At 40.8% G+C, this 18,857-nt stretch overlaps 1 protein-coding gene across 1 annotated transcript; it reads left to right on the plus strand.

Annotated features, from left to right (window-relative positions):
• The first annotated feature begins 1,966 nt into the window (after positions 1-1,966).
• On the plus strand, positions 1,967-18,613 carry HHLA1 (HHLA1 neighbor of OC90). The gene is given in 17 exon segments (XM_077781564.1): positions 1,967-1,978; positions 3,566-3,649; positions 6,118-6,226; positions 7,109-7,168; positions 8,249-8,329; positions 8,781-8,864; positions 8,944-9,027; positions 10,325-10,408; positions 10,962-11,018; positions 11,127-11,213; positions 11,961-12,047; positions 13,130-13,327; positions 13,835-13,906; positions 14,143-14,217; positions 17,436-17,592; positions 18,265-18,347; positions 18,570-18,613. Coding segments are annotated over 17 exon segments (1,458 nt in total).
• Positions 18,614-18,857: the final 244 nt, after the last annotated feature.

Here is an 18,857-nt window from a genome sequence, read left to right on the forward strand (position 1 = left end):
GCCACAGCTCTTGCAGTCACTTACACATTTTGCAATTTCTGTAGAGAAATGTGTGCTTTTAATCACATCTAAAGGCCTAAGAAAAAGCCAGAAGGAAGAAATAGTGCTTTGCTTTCACTCTGTGCTCTCAGCCCACAGAGAGACAGAGCTTCAACAGCCAGAATTAATTTTCTCCCTCCTTACCAGAACATCACACCACGCTGTCTCTTACAGATAAATCACAGGCATTTCCTTGAATTTGTGTTTATTTAAATTGCATTTGCAGGGCCTTACCCTGTGCAACCTTCAGGAAATGGATGCATTTACTAGGTAATTTATATGAATTGTGTGTCTATACTGTGTTACTAAGAGACACTAAAAATGTCTTTTCCTGTTCTGGATTTTGTGATTATGGACACAGTGCTGCCACACAAAGGGATGCTGGAAAAAGGAGGCATGTAAAGACTATACTCCTGAGAAAGCTACTTGCTCAGAGGGATGTTCTGAGTGAGAACACAGCATTGTCCCCAAAAGTCAAAGTTGAGGCTGAACAAAAGCCCCCTCCCAGGTCACCTGAGCATTGCTCAGCAGCTGAGGAAAGTTAAAATTACACAGTCCCAGGGTAAAACACAGCATGAGGCAAAACCTGCTGAAAGTCTAATTATCCTCACAGGCAAACATCAAACGGCTGGAACTGATCCCAGCACACACATTTTCCTGTCTATACCTGGTTTTGTCAGCTGTTACAGAGAGGACTTTCATCCCAGCCTTCTTGATGTGCTATTGAGCAACTGGTAATTAAGTCAGTAAAGTAAGTCTTGTCAAAGAAAAGGTGCTTCCATATTCCTCCAGCTGCAGCATTCAGTCATGATTCTCAAAAATTTTCCTTTTTTCACAACAATAAATTCCATATAGAATTAAATAATACTAGATGCAGTGACACAATACCACATAATGCTTTTTTGCGAAAAGCAGAGTGAATGAAAGCAAGGAAAAACTGTGCACGCACGTGCATCATGTGTGGACATCTATTGACCAGCTACAGCTCTGTTAAATGTGGCTGCAGTTGCCTTGCAGCATCTGAAGTTTTTGGTTAAGGCAGGATTGTTAGACAGAGAGAGACACAGCTCAACCACACACATAAAATTGTCACTAGAGCAGTTTTTGTTTCATAAACCGACTGTGAACCCACTGAGATTTCCTTTGTTAATTGCTATGTTTTGAGTGATTTCATAAATGGAAAAGTTTGGTGGATTGTGATGAAATAACTGAACAGATGATCATTGGCTTTTAAATGTGCTGCCTCTAAACTCACTGATTTCAGAGAAATTATTTCCAGCCCGCTGGAGTAAATTGTAGCAGAATTTTGCTGACTGTTTCCAACAGTGATCTTCCCTCGGATACTATTAAACATCACTCAGCATCACTGAAATTGCCTTATGTCATTTCTCTGACCAGACCTCTCTTCCTTCCTCACCACTTAACCATGATTCCAGGCTATTTTTCCTGTTGTAACTGACATTTTATTCCTTTTGAGGTTCCACACATAAAATACACTTCAGGTGTCATCTCTGCCCTCTTGACAATGTCCCTTGCTTGAAATGAAGGATGGCTAAAGCTTTACCAGGGGGGCTCACCCTTGATTACTTCTCACCATCAAAGGTGGCATGGGTCTAATTGCAGTAAGCAGAGCTGTTCCTTTAAAAGGGAAAAAAAATCCTCCACAATTCAATTCTACTGCCAAAAGGAGCTTCCAGTCCCCACCTGACCTGCCACAGAGCCTTTCCATGCAGGATTCAACAGGCACTTTGTGTGCTTACAATTGTGTTACCTCTAGTTGGTCCTTCAGGGATTAGGATAACAATTTTCACTGGATTTTAAGGAAAGATTATCAAGCCTGTCTACTCAACATTTTTCACAAAGTGTTTATTAAGAACTGGCAATAACTTCCAGTGTTATATAGGCTCTGAAGATAATAATTTTTGTCATGAGAAATCAGGTAAGTTGATATTAACTATTCCAGATCTTGATGGTTTTGCTTGTATTTGGAATAAACCATTTCAGCTCTGCTATTAATGCTCAGTGGAAATGTAGCAAATTAAATTGTTTTTTAAATTAAATGTATATTTATTGCATTATATCGCATTCTCACACAAATAAATCTGAATTTAAAAAGTAATTGTATCAATGTAATGAAGCATGCAGTTGTAACACTGGCATATTTTCACATTTACTTGAAATATTTCTTTAGACTTGGTGGATGATGGTGTGCTTAGAATGAGACATGACCTTTAGATGTTGCTACTGAAATAAGGTAAGGAAATTAGCACTCAAAGACTTTCCTCTTTTATTTCTTTGTTCTCTTAATTTCTGTTCTGCTCTGTTAAGCATGAAGACATGAGGAAACTGCTTGATATTGGAGTACAGTACATTGGTACAGGAAAAATGAAAACAATTCAAACTTCATGGTTATCTGCCACATTTAAAGGAGTTCTACTGAAGCATAGCTAATAAACACATTGGTTTAAGATTGCTGTTAACCCAGAGTAACAGAGAGGGATTTAATAAGAGGTCTTCATGAATGTATAAAATTAATTTGAACTGGATTAAAATATCCAATTCAGCAGTTCAAGTAACTCTGGATCAACAGTTCTAAATAAAATAGATTCTACTAATACCATTCAGCTTAAAATAAACAGAGGAGGATTGTTATATCCAGCAGAGGTGAAGGAGAATTTGTAACCAAAGGCTTGACCCTCAGTCTTTATCAGACAATTGTTTGGAAGGAAAACCCTCTCTGAGTCAGTTTATGGGATTTGCCTGCTCGGGGCTGTGGGGCACCTGTGCCTTCAGTGCCTGTGAAGCTCAGTATAGTCTGACATGAAATGGGGATTTTGGTCTGGAGGACAATGAGGGTTTCGTATTTGCAGCCTGGACACGTATTTCAGTCATCACAGTGGAGTCACTTCAAGAGAGACACAATTGCAAAGTAATAAAGGCTTGTCCCTGGTAAATAAAAATTGGATATTGAATAACGAGGGTAATCAAATGTGTCATGTACTGCAAGAGTTAATATTACTGGTATTCACATTGCTGAGAGATATTTCAGGCAACAGTTCTAGGAATAGTTGTCACACATGGTTTTGAAATTTAGTTGGATAGCATAAATTTCAGAGAATTAATGCTGGAAAAAGATTTTGGGAAGCAACTAAAAGCTAATGCTTCAAATTTAAATCAAGTCTACCAAATAAGGAGCAAGGGTAGTCCATTTTGGAGTGATATCCCTGGTATAGAGATTTACCTGCAATTTCTTTTTAAGCATTTTGTGCTGGTCAGGGAATACACCAGTGCTAAAAATGGCATTCAGGCAAAACAAGCATTCTCATGAGTGGAGGATTTTCCATAATTTTGTAGCAACAATACTCAATATTTCTTTGCTAGAAGTAGAGCAGGATTTGTCTTACTGTGATCCATCATTCCAGGCTATGTTTGCCTGTTGTCCCTACGGTTAGATGTTTTGCTTGGTTGAGTCCATAGTGTGATGTGGCCAGGTTAATGCCTTCCCTGAATTCCTGCTGGAAATCAGCACTGTGTGTGGAGAAAATAGTGTGTCTTGATTAGCACAGAGGAGCAGCTCAGTGAGGAGGACAGCAGGGAACTGACAATTCAGGTGAGGAAGAAAGGTTCACCCAGTGTGTGGGGAATGCTTCCAAGCACAATTTGTCTTGCTGTATTCTGTTTCTCTCTCCAAAAACAGATGATCCCTTCATATGTCAATCCTCTTGCCTCTTCCCTGTCTTTTAGGAATGTGGTCTCTCTAGACCCTGCTCTTACTTGCTACATTAAGTCCTCTGAAAAATTATTTTCCCCTGTCAAACAACTCTGGCCAGTTTAAATAAATCAGCACTAAGTTAAATCTCTTATAGGAAATTATCTGCTATCTACCCTTTTACATATGAACCTTTGCAAAACAGTTGTGCTTTCACATCAGTCTGGGATATGCTCTTACCAAGGATTTCAGTGTTACTGTGATTCACTGGCGACCCAGGAGAGCCCACATTCCTCAAAGCAGGTCCTGGAAATCAAGTTTCCTCATGGTGGATGAACACTGGCCTTTTCTGTAGGGACAGATTGAAAATGGGGCAGGACATGCCCTTTTCTCCCACTCCTAGCTCTGGGACTTTCCCTGCCATGCAGCCAAATTCCTTGTGGAGGGCAGAGGTGTGGGTCTTTCCCCAGTCAGGGCTGCAGAGACCCTGCAGCTGACCAGCCTTGCACCTCAGGGACAGCTCGGTGGCAGCACTTCTGCTGTCTGTGTTTCCTGCCATGTCCCTTGGGTTGGTGTGCACAGGGACAGCCCTGGCTGTGCAGCCTGGTCACTCCTGTGTGCATGGAGCAGGTCATGGGGAACCTGCTCAGAGGGGCTGTGGCCCGAAAACACCGAGCCATCATCACAAAGCACAGCTCATCCCCATGCAGATTTTGCAGAGCTAAGGTGACATTTCTCATAGTACAATCAAAATTCATAAAGTTCTATTAAAAGCAGCAATTCACCCCACTTCCCACATCAAAGACACAACCTAATAATTCCCCTTTAATAGGAGACTTGATAATCTAGAGGCACCAGCCACCACAGACCCTGCTCCATATTACATGTAGTTACAAACCTCCCTTTGCATGATCACCCAACTCTCCACCTCCCAAAGCCTGCTCTCCCCAACAGCCACCTCCCTGCTGCCTTGCAAATCACCATTTCCTCACACTCAGCTCCCCAGAGGAGCATCTCTCACTAACTCCTCTCTATTTCATTGAACCAAACCAAAGATGACAAAAAAATTATCAGAATACAGAGATTAGGGTTGGTTTTATACCTATCTCCATGCAGACTACACCTCCACTGCTTCCATCACAGCCACCTGTGAGGCTTGAGCTAACACACTGGTCTCCGCTAAACTTGTCCATGGGATACTGGACTCTGTCCATGCATAATTCCTCCATAGAAAGGTGATGGAGTCTGGGAACAAGATTTGGCCAACACTTTCTGCCTCGCTTCTTTTCTTCTGCACATGCTGTGCAGAAACTGTGGATGAGTCCAGGCCTGGGTCTGAGTGAAAAGGATTGGGCAGATGGGCTGAATACTTAGAATGAACTGCTTGAAAGCTCTCAGAGCTTTGCCTGAATTAGCAGAGCTGGCACTTCCACACTTTTGACTCATCAGAACAGCAAACATAGACATTTCCAACACAGAAATATTTAGTATTGTTCCACCATCCCAAGGAAGAGTATCTTTAGAGCCACTAAGTACAAATAAGCCATTTTTTTGAATGTGTTAATTCTCTGGTGACTTCAATATGAAAAATATTTTAAATATGACAATGATAGTTTTCTAATCAAATAGCATTACCTTCAAGATAATGTTTTTTTGCATACTTGCAAGATTAGCTGCTCCTAGAGGATATTAAAAAATTTTGGACTTTTTTTTTGTCTGATTTTCATATCATCCCTCATTTTCTGACAACTAGAGTTATTTGACATGTTCTGATATTACAAAAACAGGGGAAACATGAAAAGAACCTTTTTTTCTTTTTTCAAAGACTTAATTAAATCTTTGAAACCTGGAAAGCAGTCATGTCTGAAAGGCAGAACACTGTTAATCCTTACCAAGAAGGTAGTCAAAACAGCACAGGATATAACCTGGTGATAGTAACTACAGACGTACACAACCAGGAATGATCAGAAAAGCAACATTTCTGTGGAAAAGAACCTCAGTTGACATTTCTGGTTTTAAAATAAACATAAACAAATTTTATCATTTTTTAACAGAGCAGCTTTAGGCACTTGATGTCTCAGGTACCTTTTAGGCACAGCTCATCCTGCCAAAGGAGGTTGTGTTGACAACCTTACCAAGTCCCCAGAAAAGCCACTTAGGTAGGACTCAAAAATCAAGAGGCACATGGCACCCACAGGCACAGAGGAAATATTGCTTGTGCTCCTTTGTCATTTCCAACACCAGTCTTTCTCAGCATCACAGAAATTTGATGTTTCTCCTGTGGTCAAATCATTCTGGGACAAAGGCTGGAGAAAATCACTCAATGCTAAAAATTTTAACACCACCAAAAGAACATTTATCTCTCCTAGGGCAGCCAAACCTGCTGGAAGTCAGCATCCATAATGCAGGGGTTCTGCTGGCATGTGGCAGCCAAGATGAGCCTGGGATTTCTGTGTCTCTTCCTGGTTTTCAGCACAGGTAAGGACAATGGTCTGGTGCTCCCCAGGGAATAACCAGTGCCTCCCTCCCAGCTGCTCCCACAGCCCCATTCCCACATCTGGCAGGCCTGGTTCTTTCACCCTGTGTAGGCAACACAGACAGGCTGGAGCTCCAGGGCTGCTGGCACTCAGCAGAGCACAACAGGTGATGCCTATTCCTGGATCCCATGCCAAGAATCTGGAATCAGAAAGGTTTATAAGGAAAGAGAGAGAAGGGTTAGAAGAGCTCCTGGCACCTAGATTGTCAATCCAAATTTAGCTCTGACTAATTGAGGGCTGCTAATACAGCTGATTAACACTATCACAGTTTGTAAGGCCTGGATTATACATTCCTACTGGGTATTTATCCTTTATAAACATAGATAAAGGGGAACTTGGATGGGCTGAGAAGCTGAAGCTTCATAGAAACATGGCAGATTTGCATTTTCTAGCACTGCCTCCTTTGGAGAGCCTTTTGGATTTCTTTTAGGAGGTACTCAGCTCTCCTCTGGTGGGATAGGAAACCTAAATCTCTAAACACATATCTTCAGCCTGCAATCTCTCTTTTACTGCTGTACACTTTGGCTGGTCACCAAGTGAGTCCTAGAAACCCAGTCCAACGTCCTGAGCCCAGTTTCAGCCCATTCCTCCTGCAACACAGATCTTGAGAACAGTCCTCAATTGCATGACTGCTCTGATTAACAAACATGCAGAGAGAAGGGAAGATTTGTTTGGATTTGTCCTTATTTTACTCAGTACTTTGCAGCAAATTCTGGGTGCAAGCCTAGTGAAGATCTCTGCAAATATTTACTATTATATTTTTATTTTGATTATTAAGGGTCAAATTCAACAGGGTTTCTCAATCTCTTTCTTCACGTTTCAGCTTCATGCCTAAGAAAAGAAAATAAGAAAGAGAAGCAATTGGCAGTGCTGGCTACTGCAGGTAAGAGGCAGCACATCAGGAGCCCCAGCACCTGGGTGTTAATGGGAGGGGGATGTGCTGTGCTGGCCATGGAGGTGGCAGCAGATGGGCTCTGCTCCTGCAGACTCTGTGAGCCCCAACCCACCCCTGCTGAAAGGCCACCCCACCCAGGTTAACACCTGTCCTTCCCAAAATCTACTCTTCTCTTTTTCCTTTCTGTCCTTCCCAGATCTTCGTTCCCTTTTATTTTTCCTTTTCTCTATTCTATGCTGTGGACATGTGCTGCTTTCAGCCCTGGGGTGCAGCTTGCCTTCATACTGGCTATAAATAGTACTGATGTCATTGGAAAATTGCATTTCTCCCCAAATTCAATTTTGTTCTCATTTCAGCTTTCTGTGCTTCTTTTTCCATTCTGCTCTGTTCTTCCTCTCTCTGTCATTCTCACACACACCTTCCTCCCTCACACAGACACTGTACTGCTCTGCTTCTGCATGGCTTTGTGGGAGGGAAGCAAAAAAAAATCTTTGAAAATTTAACTTGAGAAAAACAAATAAGCAACATCAATATAAATAAAACATGTCAAGATAAAAAGTGTGATTTGGCTACAGCAAAATTATTCTGTTGTAGCAAGCAGTAAAGCCATCAATGTAGCTGAAAACCAAAAATCTGTATTTTCATGTAGGTTTGGGGAAAGTGCCTCACAAAAGGCACTTTCTCTGGCTTTTGTGACCTGCATGGTGAGATCTGCTGCTCTGTTGGCAGCAAACACCCATTGCCCAGCAGTGCAGGGCACCAGCATGCCAGGGCTGGCAGGCTCCTGCAGCTGCTCAAGGGCATGGTCAAGGGCACAGCTGGCAGACCTGAATTCTGGCCCACCCTTCTACTGTTGCTGTATCTTGCTATTTCCTAGACTCATCTCCGTGGTCCTGGAATTTTATTTTCCCATCAGGGTTTTTTTGGTGTGCCCCAAATGTACAAAATCTGCTCATTTTGGTTTTCCCGTTCTGGCAGATTGCTGGCACATGTGAGCAGTGGGTGCACAAGGGTGCACAGGGGTGCACAGCTGTTTCCTTGTGCCTTCATGCACCCCTTTTCTTTCAGAGCTGCCTGCAAAGTCCCTGGACCTGGCTGCTATTAACCTGACAGAGCTGGTGAATGGGATGCTGGGCACTGCACTCAGAGGTAATGGACAGGGCTGGGCAGGTCACAGCTGCCAGCCCAGCCATGCAGGAGAACAGGCACTACAAGTGTTAGCAGGAGAAGCTGTAAACATGTGCTGTCAGCCTCCAGAAATACTTCTAGGAGCATGTTACCTCTGTGCATTTATCATGCAGATGGCTGCCTACCCCAGAGAACTTGGAAATTAGTGTGGGTTTATATATAAACACAATAGAATTACTTGTGGGACGCCTTTCAAAAGCCTTTTCTAATCTAGTGTACATTTCAATTAAAAGAAAAACAAAATAAAAAGGAAGAAGCAGTACAAATGATACTTCCTTCAGTGGAAATGAGAATGGAATGAGTGTGATACTGGCACCTTGGGAATCCTTTAGACACTAAATGAGCAGAGTCAAAACATGCTGTTCTCACTATTTGTTCTCAGCACTAATAGCATGGACCTGTGTTTCTGCAGGTACCAAGAAACACTTCTCTTTGCTGAGCATCACCTCTTACAGCTCGTTTGCCTTCCACAAAGTGTCAGTCACCATTTACAACAGTGAGTGTTGGTTTGCTTGGCTCTGGAGCAGTTTGTCTCCCACAATACACTGATTTTTTTTCTCTGTCTCTCCCTCCAGTCTCTAATGCAAAAAATATTGACCCTGGCAAGTTCCCTATGCACTACTGCTACTGTTTGAATAATGTGACAAATGACTTGACAGGTGGGTACACAAAAGAGGTTGGCAATTGCATGTGCTTAAGCTGAATTATTTCCTTTGGAGCTGAAGGCTGTAGTCTGAATTCTGCAGACTTCATCCTTATGATTGCCACCACCACACTGAGGCCAACAGCCATAATTCATGACAAGTGGCTGCTCTAACTCCATAGCCTCATCTCAGGTGGCTGCAGCCAGCCAGTCTGGGATGGAGCCATCAGTCAAGTGACTGGTGTGGTTTGGCTGGCAAAAGGCCTCCTTGGAAATACAAATTGCAGCACAGGAGAGACAACCAGCACTATATGGTACCTTACCTTGGCCCCTTTTTCTCCCCTGAGATAAACCAGAGGAGATGGACAAGGGCTTCTCTGCACCAACAGAGAAACTTCCAGGAACCTCAGTGAGCCCAAGAGAAGTGAAACACGAGCACTAACACTTCATAGAACAGTTGAATGGAGTATAAATGTTGGGCAAACCCTTCACCTGAAATCCTCATTCACACCCCTGGTTTCACAGAATTTAATATTTCAGGAGGCATTTGAGTGTTTGGATTCTTTAGCTGGTTAATGTAAGGCATCAAGAGTAGATCAGCAGCTACAGACCAGACTCCAAACCCTCTGCCACACATGGTGACCCTGCAGAAGCCACAGTGGCTTTCATGGCATCTCACAAACCTTTATGGATAATTGCACAGTTTACCTCGGAGAATAACAAAGAAACTTTAATCTTTGTGCTGCAATTCCAGAATATCTTGGGGCTTGGAGCATTCTCCAGAGCAGTAAAAATTCAGTGCTCAAATTCAGCTCTCCCTAAGTGAGACCAGTGACCTGTCTCTGCTAGGAAGTTCCTCCACAGCACCACCAGCCTTTTCTTGGGCTGACATCTCAATCATCAGAATGCCTGAAGCAGACCCCAGAGGAAAAATCCAATGCCTTTTGGAAGCTCCTACACAGCAGACAGGCAATTACAGCAGGCAAGACCTGCAGGCTTTAGATCTCCTTCTACATTTAAACAGACTAAGGAGGGCATTACTTCAAAGTGTTCTCTTGAACAGATAAATTCCATTTAAGTTTGCTTTTAGACACACAGATGTCATTTTGGATATCATCTTTGAAACATACTTCTGAAAGTATTTTTGTGGTTTCTTTAGTCCTCTCCAGCAAAATATTTTAACCTTTAAAATATTTTAAACTTTTGTCATGTATGAGCATATATCTAAAATATCATCATATATAGGAGTGAATTTTTGACTACATGATAGGATATGTGTTTTCAATAATAAACTTCCTCTATTTGTTGTCTAGATTTTACAGCTCTACTTGTTGATATCATTGGAAACTCCACCAGTTATCTCACAGAAATTTTCAAATCCACTTCTATTCTATCAGGTTTGCATTTCCTTTGAACATTTATCATTGTCTTAACTGTCTCATTTACTCCTGGCATGAAAACAACCATAAAAATGTGGGTAAAAGCCTACAAGTCTTACTCAACAGCACTTTTCTTGCAACACATGGAACAAGATACATATATAATGTATATGTGTGCAATATAGAGATGTGCATGTTTCTATTTTATGTTGTTTGAATATTTTATAATTACTAAACTTGGTGGGTTTGAGAATTATTATAACATAATATTTTGAGCAATTCTAATTCACAGAGAATTAGTACGGGCTATTTTATCTGAAGATTTTTTTTCCATATAAAAATACTTGTAATTTAGTATTTTAATTAGATAGAAACTTTTTCCCTGAAGATACTAACATTTGGATTTGATCGTGGTTTGAGATTTTTGTCAAAAATTAGATCAGAAAGAAAATGTTTGGTCAGCTGCCATACCACATGCCATTTTTTATTTGTGTTTTCAACTGTTTAAGATATTTCCATGCAAGGAAAACTGGTAACAATGATATCTTTTATGGTTTTTTTTGCCTTTCAGTGCATCAGAGCAATGACTCTGATTGTATCTATATCTGTGTGATGGCAGGGCAGACAGGTAAAAGTTAAAACCTTTCCACTCAAAAATATTGCCTTAGTTTTCCTCAGTGATGATTTATACTGGAAACAAGCCTTTCTTGATATTTGTAAGCATTTCTATTTGCAGGGAAAAATCTGTCTGATTTTTTGGCATTACTAGATAAGACTCCTGTTATTAATTACACATTTTCCAGTAACACATCATCTGACCTGGGTAAGTACATCCTGGGGAATAAAAGAGAACAGGAAACAGAGTAAAAATCATGTCCAGATAGCTCTTGCAATGAGTACTCCATCCTAGTTACTACTACTATAAATATTATTTCATTTTTTATTATTGCTTATATATTTGCATAATATTATGCATTTGATTATAGTTAGAATAATATTTTACATTGTTGAAAATTTAATACAATAATTATATCATAAAGGTAAGCCGATTTTACAAACATTTAAATTATTTGTTATAAACCTGCTGGGATGAGAGCTTTTAGAGAATTCAGCATTGGGCTGGGGAGGGTCTCTAGTGCTCTTAAATCTGACTGCGTGCCTTCCATAGCTCTCAGCACAAATGACCTCCTACTTTCACATGGGTTACATTCAGAGTGCAGGTGAATCCATTCAGTCATTGTCCTGTGTCTCCTCCACCCCAAACTGCTTTGCCAGTTTAAGCTGCACTTCAGGTGCTCATCTTTCACTGTTGCCCATCACTATCTCCCATTTCCAAGCATAAATTAATTCAGGCAGACTGAAATCAGTGGCAAGTTGTACTGAAAGCTGTGGGATGTTTCTCTCCTTTTACAAACAAACAAAAAAAGATGACACTTGGCCAAAGCCCCCTTTAATTAGAAACAACAGCTGCTTCTATGGTAGCAGAACCTGATTCCTTTCCTTTTTCCCACACAATTTGCAGTGGATAGAGAGTGCTCTAACTTTGTCTTCTCATAATTCCAATACCTAGATTCAATTTTCTCAAGTTTCGTGAAATTGCAGGAAGACCCAAACAAGACACTGGATTCATCAGCAGACTATGTGTGGACTTTTAAATGTGAGCAAATATTCTCAGACCTAAATCTGTGTTCCCCTTGATTAATGTCTTGACAAGTGATCTTGTATATTTGCTGCAGTTAACTGTGATGTTAACTCCAAATAAAGGGTAGCATAAAATTTCTCTGAATCAGCAAATGATGTCAATAATGCATTAAAGAGCTGGAGGATAGAAAAACTCTTGTGAAAAGCCATTTTACCAGAAAAAAATAAGTTTCTAAAGAGGCAGAGAAGAAGAGAAAAATTGATTGTTGATTAAAAAAAGAAAAGGAAAAAAGAAAAAAAAAATATTTAAACTATTTCCTCTTCTTTTCTATGGTAATTTTTGCTGTATTATTCTCTATTTCTTTCTATGACATTCAGTTGTACCTGAGCATTTCATAAACTTTAGTACATTTAACTTTGCTATGGGGCTACAAAATAGAAAAGTGCTGCTCTGCCCCATTTTGGAACCAAAAAGCAAGGCTTTGCTCCTGCTCACTTGTAGTAGAAATCAATAGAAATTCTGACCTTGACTTCATGCCTCTTTGTCACTGCAGCTGCATCTCTCTCCTACAAAATGCCTGCATTTCCTGTAGGCAGTCTGCTGTCTTTTATAACTTTTTTTTTTTTAATTTCCTAAACCACATGCCCACCTTTCTTATCACTCATAGCCACGAGTGTCTGTTCTCAAACTGCAGCATCTGCCCTCCAGTACCTGCCTGCTCACCTTCAATCAGACAAGACCTTTCTCTCTTTCTACTGCAGTGAAGCAGTTCAGGAAATTAAGCACAAATTACGTCAAGAAAAAAAACAAAACCCTGCAGAAACATTGCAGTTTCTCTCTTTGTTTATGAAAACTCACACATTAAAATGTTCTCAGTTAAAATTTCAAACATTATTGAAGCTCCCTGTGTTTTCATATTTAAAACAAAATGGACAAGTGCCTGCTTAAGTGCCATAGAAGCACTCAAGGGGTAGATGGGATGTTCTGGGTGTATTTTGGATATTATTCTCCCCCGGTGTGTTGCAGTTGCTGCTGCCTTGGGGCACCAGCACCCCCAGTGTGCTGGTCCCCTTTCTGTGTCTCTCTTGCTTCTCCAGCTACCAGGACCCCTCTCGCCCAGAAAGGAGGGGGACTCCCCACCACGAAGTTCCCACTGTGGCCAAAGACAGCTGGAGCCAAAGGATCGTGGTTTCCATCACCCCATGGGGATGCTCCCAGGCCCCAAGGCATGGCCAGACCTCCTCTGAGCCCTGGGGGCAGCTTGGCCCCATCACCAGCCCTGCAGCCCAGCCCCAGTGAGTATGGCCAGGAACCTGCCCCCTGCACTGCCCTGGGGTTTGGCCAAGTGTCTCTGGGTGGAGGCTGGGGAGCCCTTCAGGGACACCCACTCTGGGTCACCAGTGAGTTGATTGTTGCAGAAATGTCAAAATCAGCTATAGGTTCAATCCTGTAGGTTCTTATCTTTAGGGGAATAACCTGGTCTTGCTTCCCACAAATACTTCTGCCACTTGGATCTTCCTTCACATTTAGCTCCAAATTTGGTGAGCAGACCTGTGAAAAAGCAATAGAGAAATGCTTCTTTTGGTTTCTTGATGCCTTTTTGAAATCCTGCCCTTCTCTAGTGCATAGGCTATTCAAGTTCTAGTCAAGTGCAGCTTTTGTCCTTCCTATTTCATCCTGGCATTTTCATATGTCACTGGCAGTACTGGGTGAGGGGCTCTGGCTGTTGAGCTGTCTCACACGTAGCAGTTCTTCTCAGCAGACAGATAAATAATAAAGGAAAGGTGTGTCTGTTCCCACAGCTGACACGTCCATGTTTTGGATGCAGTCAGTGTCTCCACAAGAAGCCAGCCAACTGATGCAAACAGAGCCAGGTAAGACTGGTCTGGATAGCAACAAAGTGTGTCAGTTGGCACATTTATGAAATAGAAAGTAATATACAGAAATAAATGACTGAAAATGTGTTTATACATCACTGTCTATGTAAATATTTATTAATGAACTGTGAGTTCAGGCTTAGTTTTTTTATTCTTTTCTGTTGCTCCTTTAACCAAGCTGCCTTTTTGTTTTAAGGTGCCAAAGCAAGTTCTATTCTTTTCCCTCTCCTTAGATTTGCCTTCCACAGTACTGTCTCTGCCACCTTCCTACCAACCTGGTGTCACACTGAAACTTTACTCAGCTACTAGTAAGTAAATGTACCTCATGCAGAAAAAAGAGCAGTAGGTTTGAAACCCATGCAAGATAGTAACATTCCCATGCAGAAAAAACGTACATGGTTAATTAGCTTGTGATAGTTTATGTATGTAAACCACCCCAAATATCCAAGGGACTGCTTCCCATTTGCTTGTGAATTGTACAAAACTGCAAATTCAAAACATGGGTCATATTGTGGTGCTAAATAGCTACTCTGTGTGGCAATTTTATCATTCTTAAAAGTCATTCCAAAAGAAAATATCATGCTTTAAATCCCATCATAAATAAAATTATGGAACCAGCTCATGCCACATGAAACTCCCAGAACTGTTCTGAATTTACAACACCGCAAACTACTTCCTCAGCTGAAAAAGGATCATCATCAGCTAGATTTTCATGAAAGCTCCATTCTCATCTGCTTGTGTTTCTGTGTGGTGGCTGTTTAAGAGAAGAATGGATGCTGGATAGTGCAAAGGTAACATATCAGCCTGACCTGCAGGTATCTTCAGTATCCTTTAGGCTTGATATTTTAGATAAAACCAGAAGAGTCTAAGGAACTGAAATGCTGGGACTTCCATTTTCATGGTCATCTTTTTAGCTCTTGTAGTGCTATTAAATTCTGAAATCAGATTTAATTCTCTGTCATCTTACTTCTGTTTAAAGGACTCTAAATACCAGAGTCCTCCTCTCGTGCAAAACTATAGACCCTGGAGAACCTAGGATGCTTTGAAAAGGGGGAAAACATGGATTTCAGTGAGATGGATGAATTGGAGTCACCAAATGCCTCTCTGTGAGAAACCATGGAGGCACAGGCTGCCTGCCTGATTCTAACAATCATACATTTGGGGAAATAAATCCAGCACTGGGATCCCTAAGTAAGAAAGGGCACCCACATTGCTCAGAGGGATGAGTAATGATTCCAATTATTCATTTCTTTAATCACAGAAGTGGGTGTCAACCAATAAAACATGTAAATGTGCATGTCAGAGTGTGCAGGGAGGGATATTTTGAGTCTGAATCATTCACAGTAACCATGACATTGGTCTTCACTGGCAGCAAAATTTAATCTCAGTGTCACAGAGATGTGATATTGAATTAATAAAAGAACTGTCTGTTTACTGCAAAAGCTGGTCACTTCACTGCCCCTGACAATAATGTGGCAATTTGAAACACACGTGAGGAAGTCTCTGCACAGGAGCTGTGGTTCTTGCCTTTTCTGGTCTCTTGACTAATTCAATTGCTTAAGAAAGAGAACTTTTAGAAAAAAAAGTTCTGAAATAAATTCCTACTTATACTTATCTTTATGAACTTATGTACTGAACACAAAAAAAATACATTTCACAGTAGAAATTTATTACAGAAGAGATATAAAGCATCACTATGAATGGGTGAAAATTTAAATTTCAATTATATTTCAATTATACTATGCAATAAAAAAAAAATAAATAGAATATTAATTGAAAAAGAATTTCATCATTAAACAAATACAGTATTGTGCAAATACAGTGTTCATTTAAAGTGATTGTCAGAAATGAATTTCCAAATCAATTTCCTGCACTTTCAGCATTTTTGTTTGACTTCTCTTTCCCACATAGATGATTCCAAATTGAAATTACCAACATTCAATTTGCAGGTAGATAAAACTGAATTTCTGCTAGCAAAACACATAGCTTGAGTAAAGCATTTAATACCTGGTTGGCAGGATAGGAGGACCCACTTCTGCAGAGGCTGAAATCTGTAGGAGGGTGGCCTTCAGCAACTTTTAATTATTCATCAACTTTATTATTTCTCATCAATTTTAACATTACTTTTCTGGAACAACTTATATTAAAACCTCGTTGTCCCATGCTCTGATATTTGGTTATTAACATGAAGTGTGTTTACTTAAGCAAGGAATCATTAATTTTTAATTTACTCCATGTAGGAGAATATCAAGGTGTGTCAAATGCTATTAAGTGGACAAAGCCTAATGGCATTCATGTGAAATTGCTGAGATGGAGATAAATGGGGCTTCCTCTTGCCCATCTTTGGCTAATTTCACCTGATATTTGTGTAGTGCCTTCCACACAGCTGGCTTTCAGAGCAGCCTGTGAGTTTGGGAGCTGCCAGGCTCTGTGCCTTGCCCCTCACATACTCCTGCTATCTTGGTCAAGCACTGCCAGGAGAGAAATAGTTTCATAGCAATGAAACTAGTTTCTCTTTCAGATTGGTAGAGTCTTGATTTTCCTCCTGCCCAAGAATGCCATTTTATATTAAATTTCTTGTCAGCACTAGATGACTCAAGCTTATTTCAACAGGACTTCATTAGTCCAAATTTAACCTTCATAACCTCTGCTATCACATAACATAGCACTGCCCAGAGCCATGAAGTGTGTGAGACATGTGAACCTGGAAATGCAATTACACTGGCTAAGGGGATTATATTCAGCAGGTAAGGCAGTTTATCCACACATGGCCAAAGCCTGCTGCTACTTACACAAAAATGGAAAAAATAGTTGACTATCACACCATGGCTTTCTTTCTTTCTTTCTTTCTTTCTTTCTTTCTTTCTTTCTTTCTTTCTTTCTTTCTTTCTTTCTTTCTTTCTCTCTCTCTCTCTCTCTCTTTCTCTCTTTCTCTCTTTCTCTCTTTCTCTCTCTCTCTCTTTCTCTCTCTCTCTTTCTCTCTCTCTCTCTTTCTTTCTCTCTCTCTTTCTTTCTCTCTCTTTCTCTCTTTCTCTCTTTCTCTCTTTCTCTCTCTCTTTCTCTCTCTCTTTCTTTCTTTCTTTTTCTTTCTTTCTCTCTCTTTTTCTTTCACTTCTCTCCACCTTTCCCCTTCCCTTCCCTTCCCTTCCCTTCCCTTCCCTTCCCTTCCCTTCCCTTCCCTTCCCTTCCCTTCCCTTCCCTTCCCTTCCCTTCCCTTCCCTTCCCTTCCCTTCCCTTCCCTTCCCTTCCCTTCCCTTCCCTTCCCTTCCCTTCCCTTCCCTTCCCTTCCCTTCCCTTCCCTTCCCTTCCCTTCCCTTCCCTTCCCTTCCCTTCCTTTCCCTTCTTTTCCTTTCTTTTCTTTCTCATTCTGCCCTTCCTGCCTTCCCAGAATGGCATTTTCAGGGATATCACTTATTTGTTGAAGTAGGGAAGGCATTGCTTTGGACACCACAGCCCAGATAAGGTAGAGCAGGAAATTTAGTGGTACAAGCATTTGGACTAGTTCAGAGTTGTGTTTTCTGCCCAGGGTGCCCACAGGCGATGCTCAGAGAGCCCCGTGTGACCTCACCTCCTGTCACCCTCATGGTGCAGAAGATCAGCCCCTGTGTGATGGAGCTCTGTAGGTTCTTTCAGCTGTGCCTCTGTGTTGGTCAGAGAAGATATTCCAGAAAGGAAGCCATGAGGTAAAACCTGGCACTATTTTTTCTTTCTCTGTCTGCTTAAAATCTCTGTCTCCTTCAGGCTTTTTTTTTTTTTTTTTTTTTTCCCAAATGACAATTTTCAATCAGCAATGATTATTTTGGAGGGTCTGTGGCCACTGGCTGAGACCCAAATGTGTCCCAGTGCACTGATCAGGAGCCAATCTGGCTTCAGTATTCCAGCCCGGTGAAAAAAGCCCAGCTGCATCTTTCCAAACATCTAATGGCATCATTGAGGTTGGAATCTAGATTTTTATTTCCATATTTAGTTATAGCAGCATGATATACTGAGCTTATCATAGAATCACAGATTGGTTTGAGTTGGAAGGGATCTGAAGACCACTTAGATCCAACTCTGCTGCCATAGGCAGGGACACATTCTGCTGGACTAGGTCGCTCCAAGCCAAATCCAACCTGACCTTGAGCACTTCCAGGGATGGGGCATCCACAGCTTCTCTGGGCAACCTGTGCCACTGTCTCACCACCCTCAAAGTAAAGAATTTCTGCCTAATATGTCACTAAACCTGCCCTCTTTCAGCCTAAAGCCATTCCTCCTCATCTTATCAGTACCTGCCCTTGTCCAAAGTCCCTCTCCTTATGAAAGATAACAAACCTCTTATCTTTAACTGCATCTCCTATCTGTAACTACATCTTCAGATACTGTGTTGAATACTATTCCTGGTTTGTGAAAAATGCCAGTTATGTCTGCGAAAGAGTCAAAAGACTTGCTTACTCCCACAGTAAGTACATTTTCACTTTATATCTCTTTATCTCTACATACTTTGTTATGAAGATATAACAAAGATTTTTTATATCCACAGAGTATTTGCTGTCTTTCATCAGATAGATATCTTAACTGATAATGATTTTTAAAGGATTAAACAAATTATTTTACCTTTATGCATGTTTTAATATTTCCTTGTAAAACCTCTTCTAACTAATATTTTCTTGTGTTCTTCCAGCATTAAAGCAAAAATGCCTTAAAAACATCTGCACAACTGTTTAGAGCAGTGAGAAAATTTACTGCAAGTTGGAAGACCGGTGGCAGTTTTAGTTTTCTGTTTGATTTCTCAGTGTAAAAGTCAGAAAGCAGCATGTTACTTGCAAGTATTTGAAATCAGACAAGCTATTAACCACATGTTAACCTAGAAATGTCTTCTCCTCCAAGGCATTGTAAAAATAATGTGTAAAATACAGAGATATTTTATACAAGTGATGTAACTGCAATAAAAGCACTGAAAGGCTTTAAA

The sequence above is a fragment of the Lonchura striata genome, chromosome 1 (assembly GCF_046129695.1).
Source record: "Lonchura striata isolate bLonStr1 chromosome 1, bLonStr1.mat, whole genome shotgun sequence".
Taxonomy (NCBI): Eukaryota; Metazoa; Chordata; class Aves; order Passeriformes; family Estrildidae; genus Lonchura; species Lonchura striata.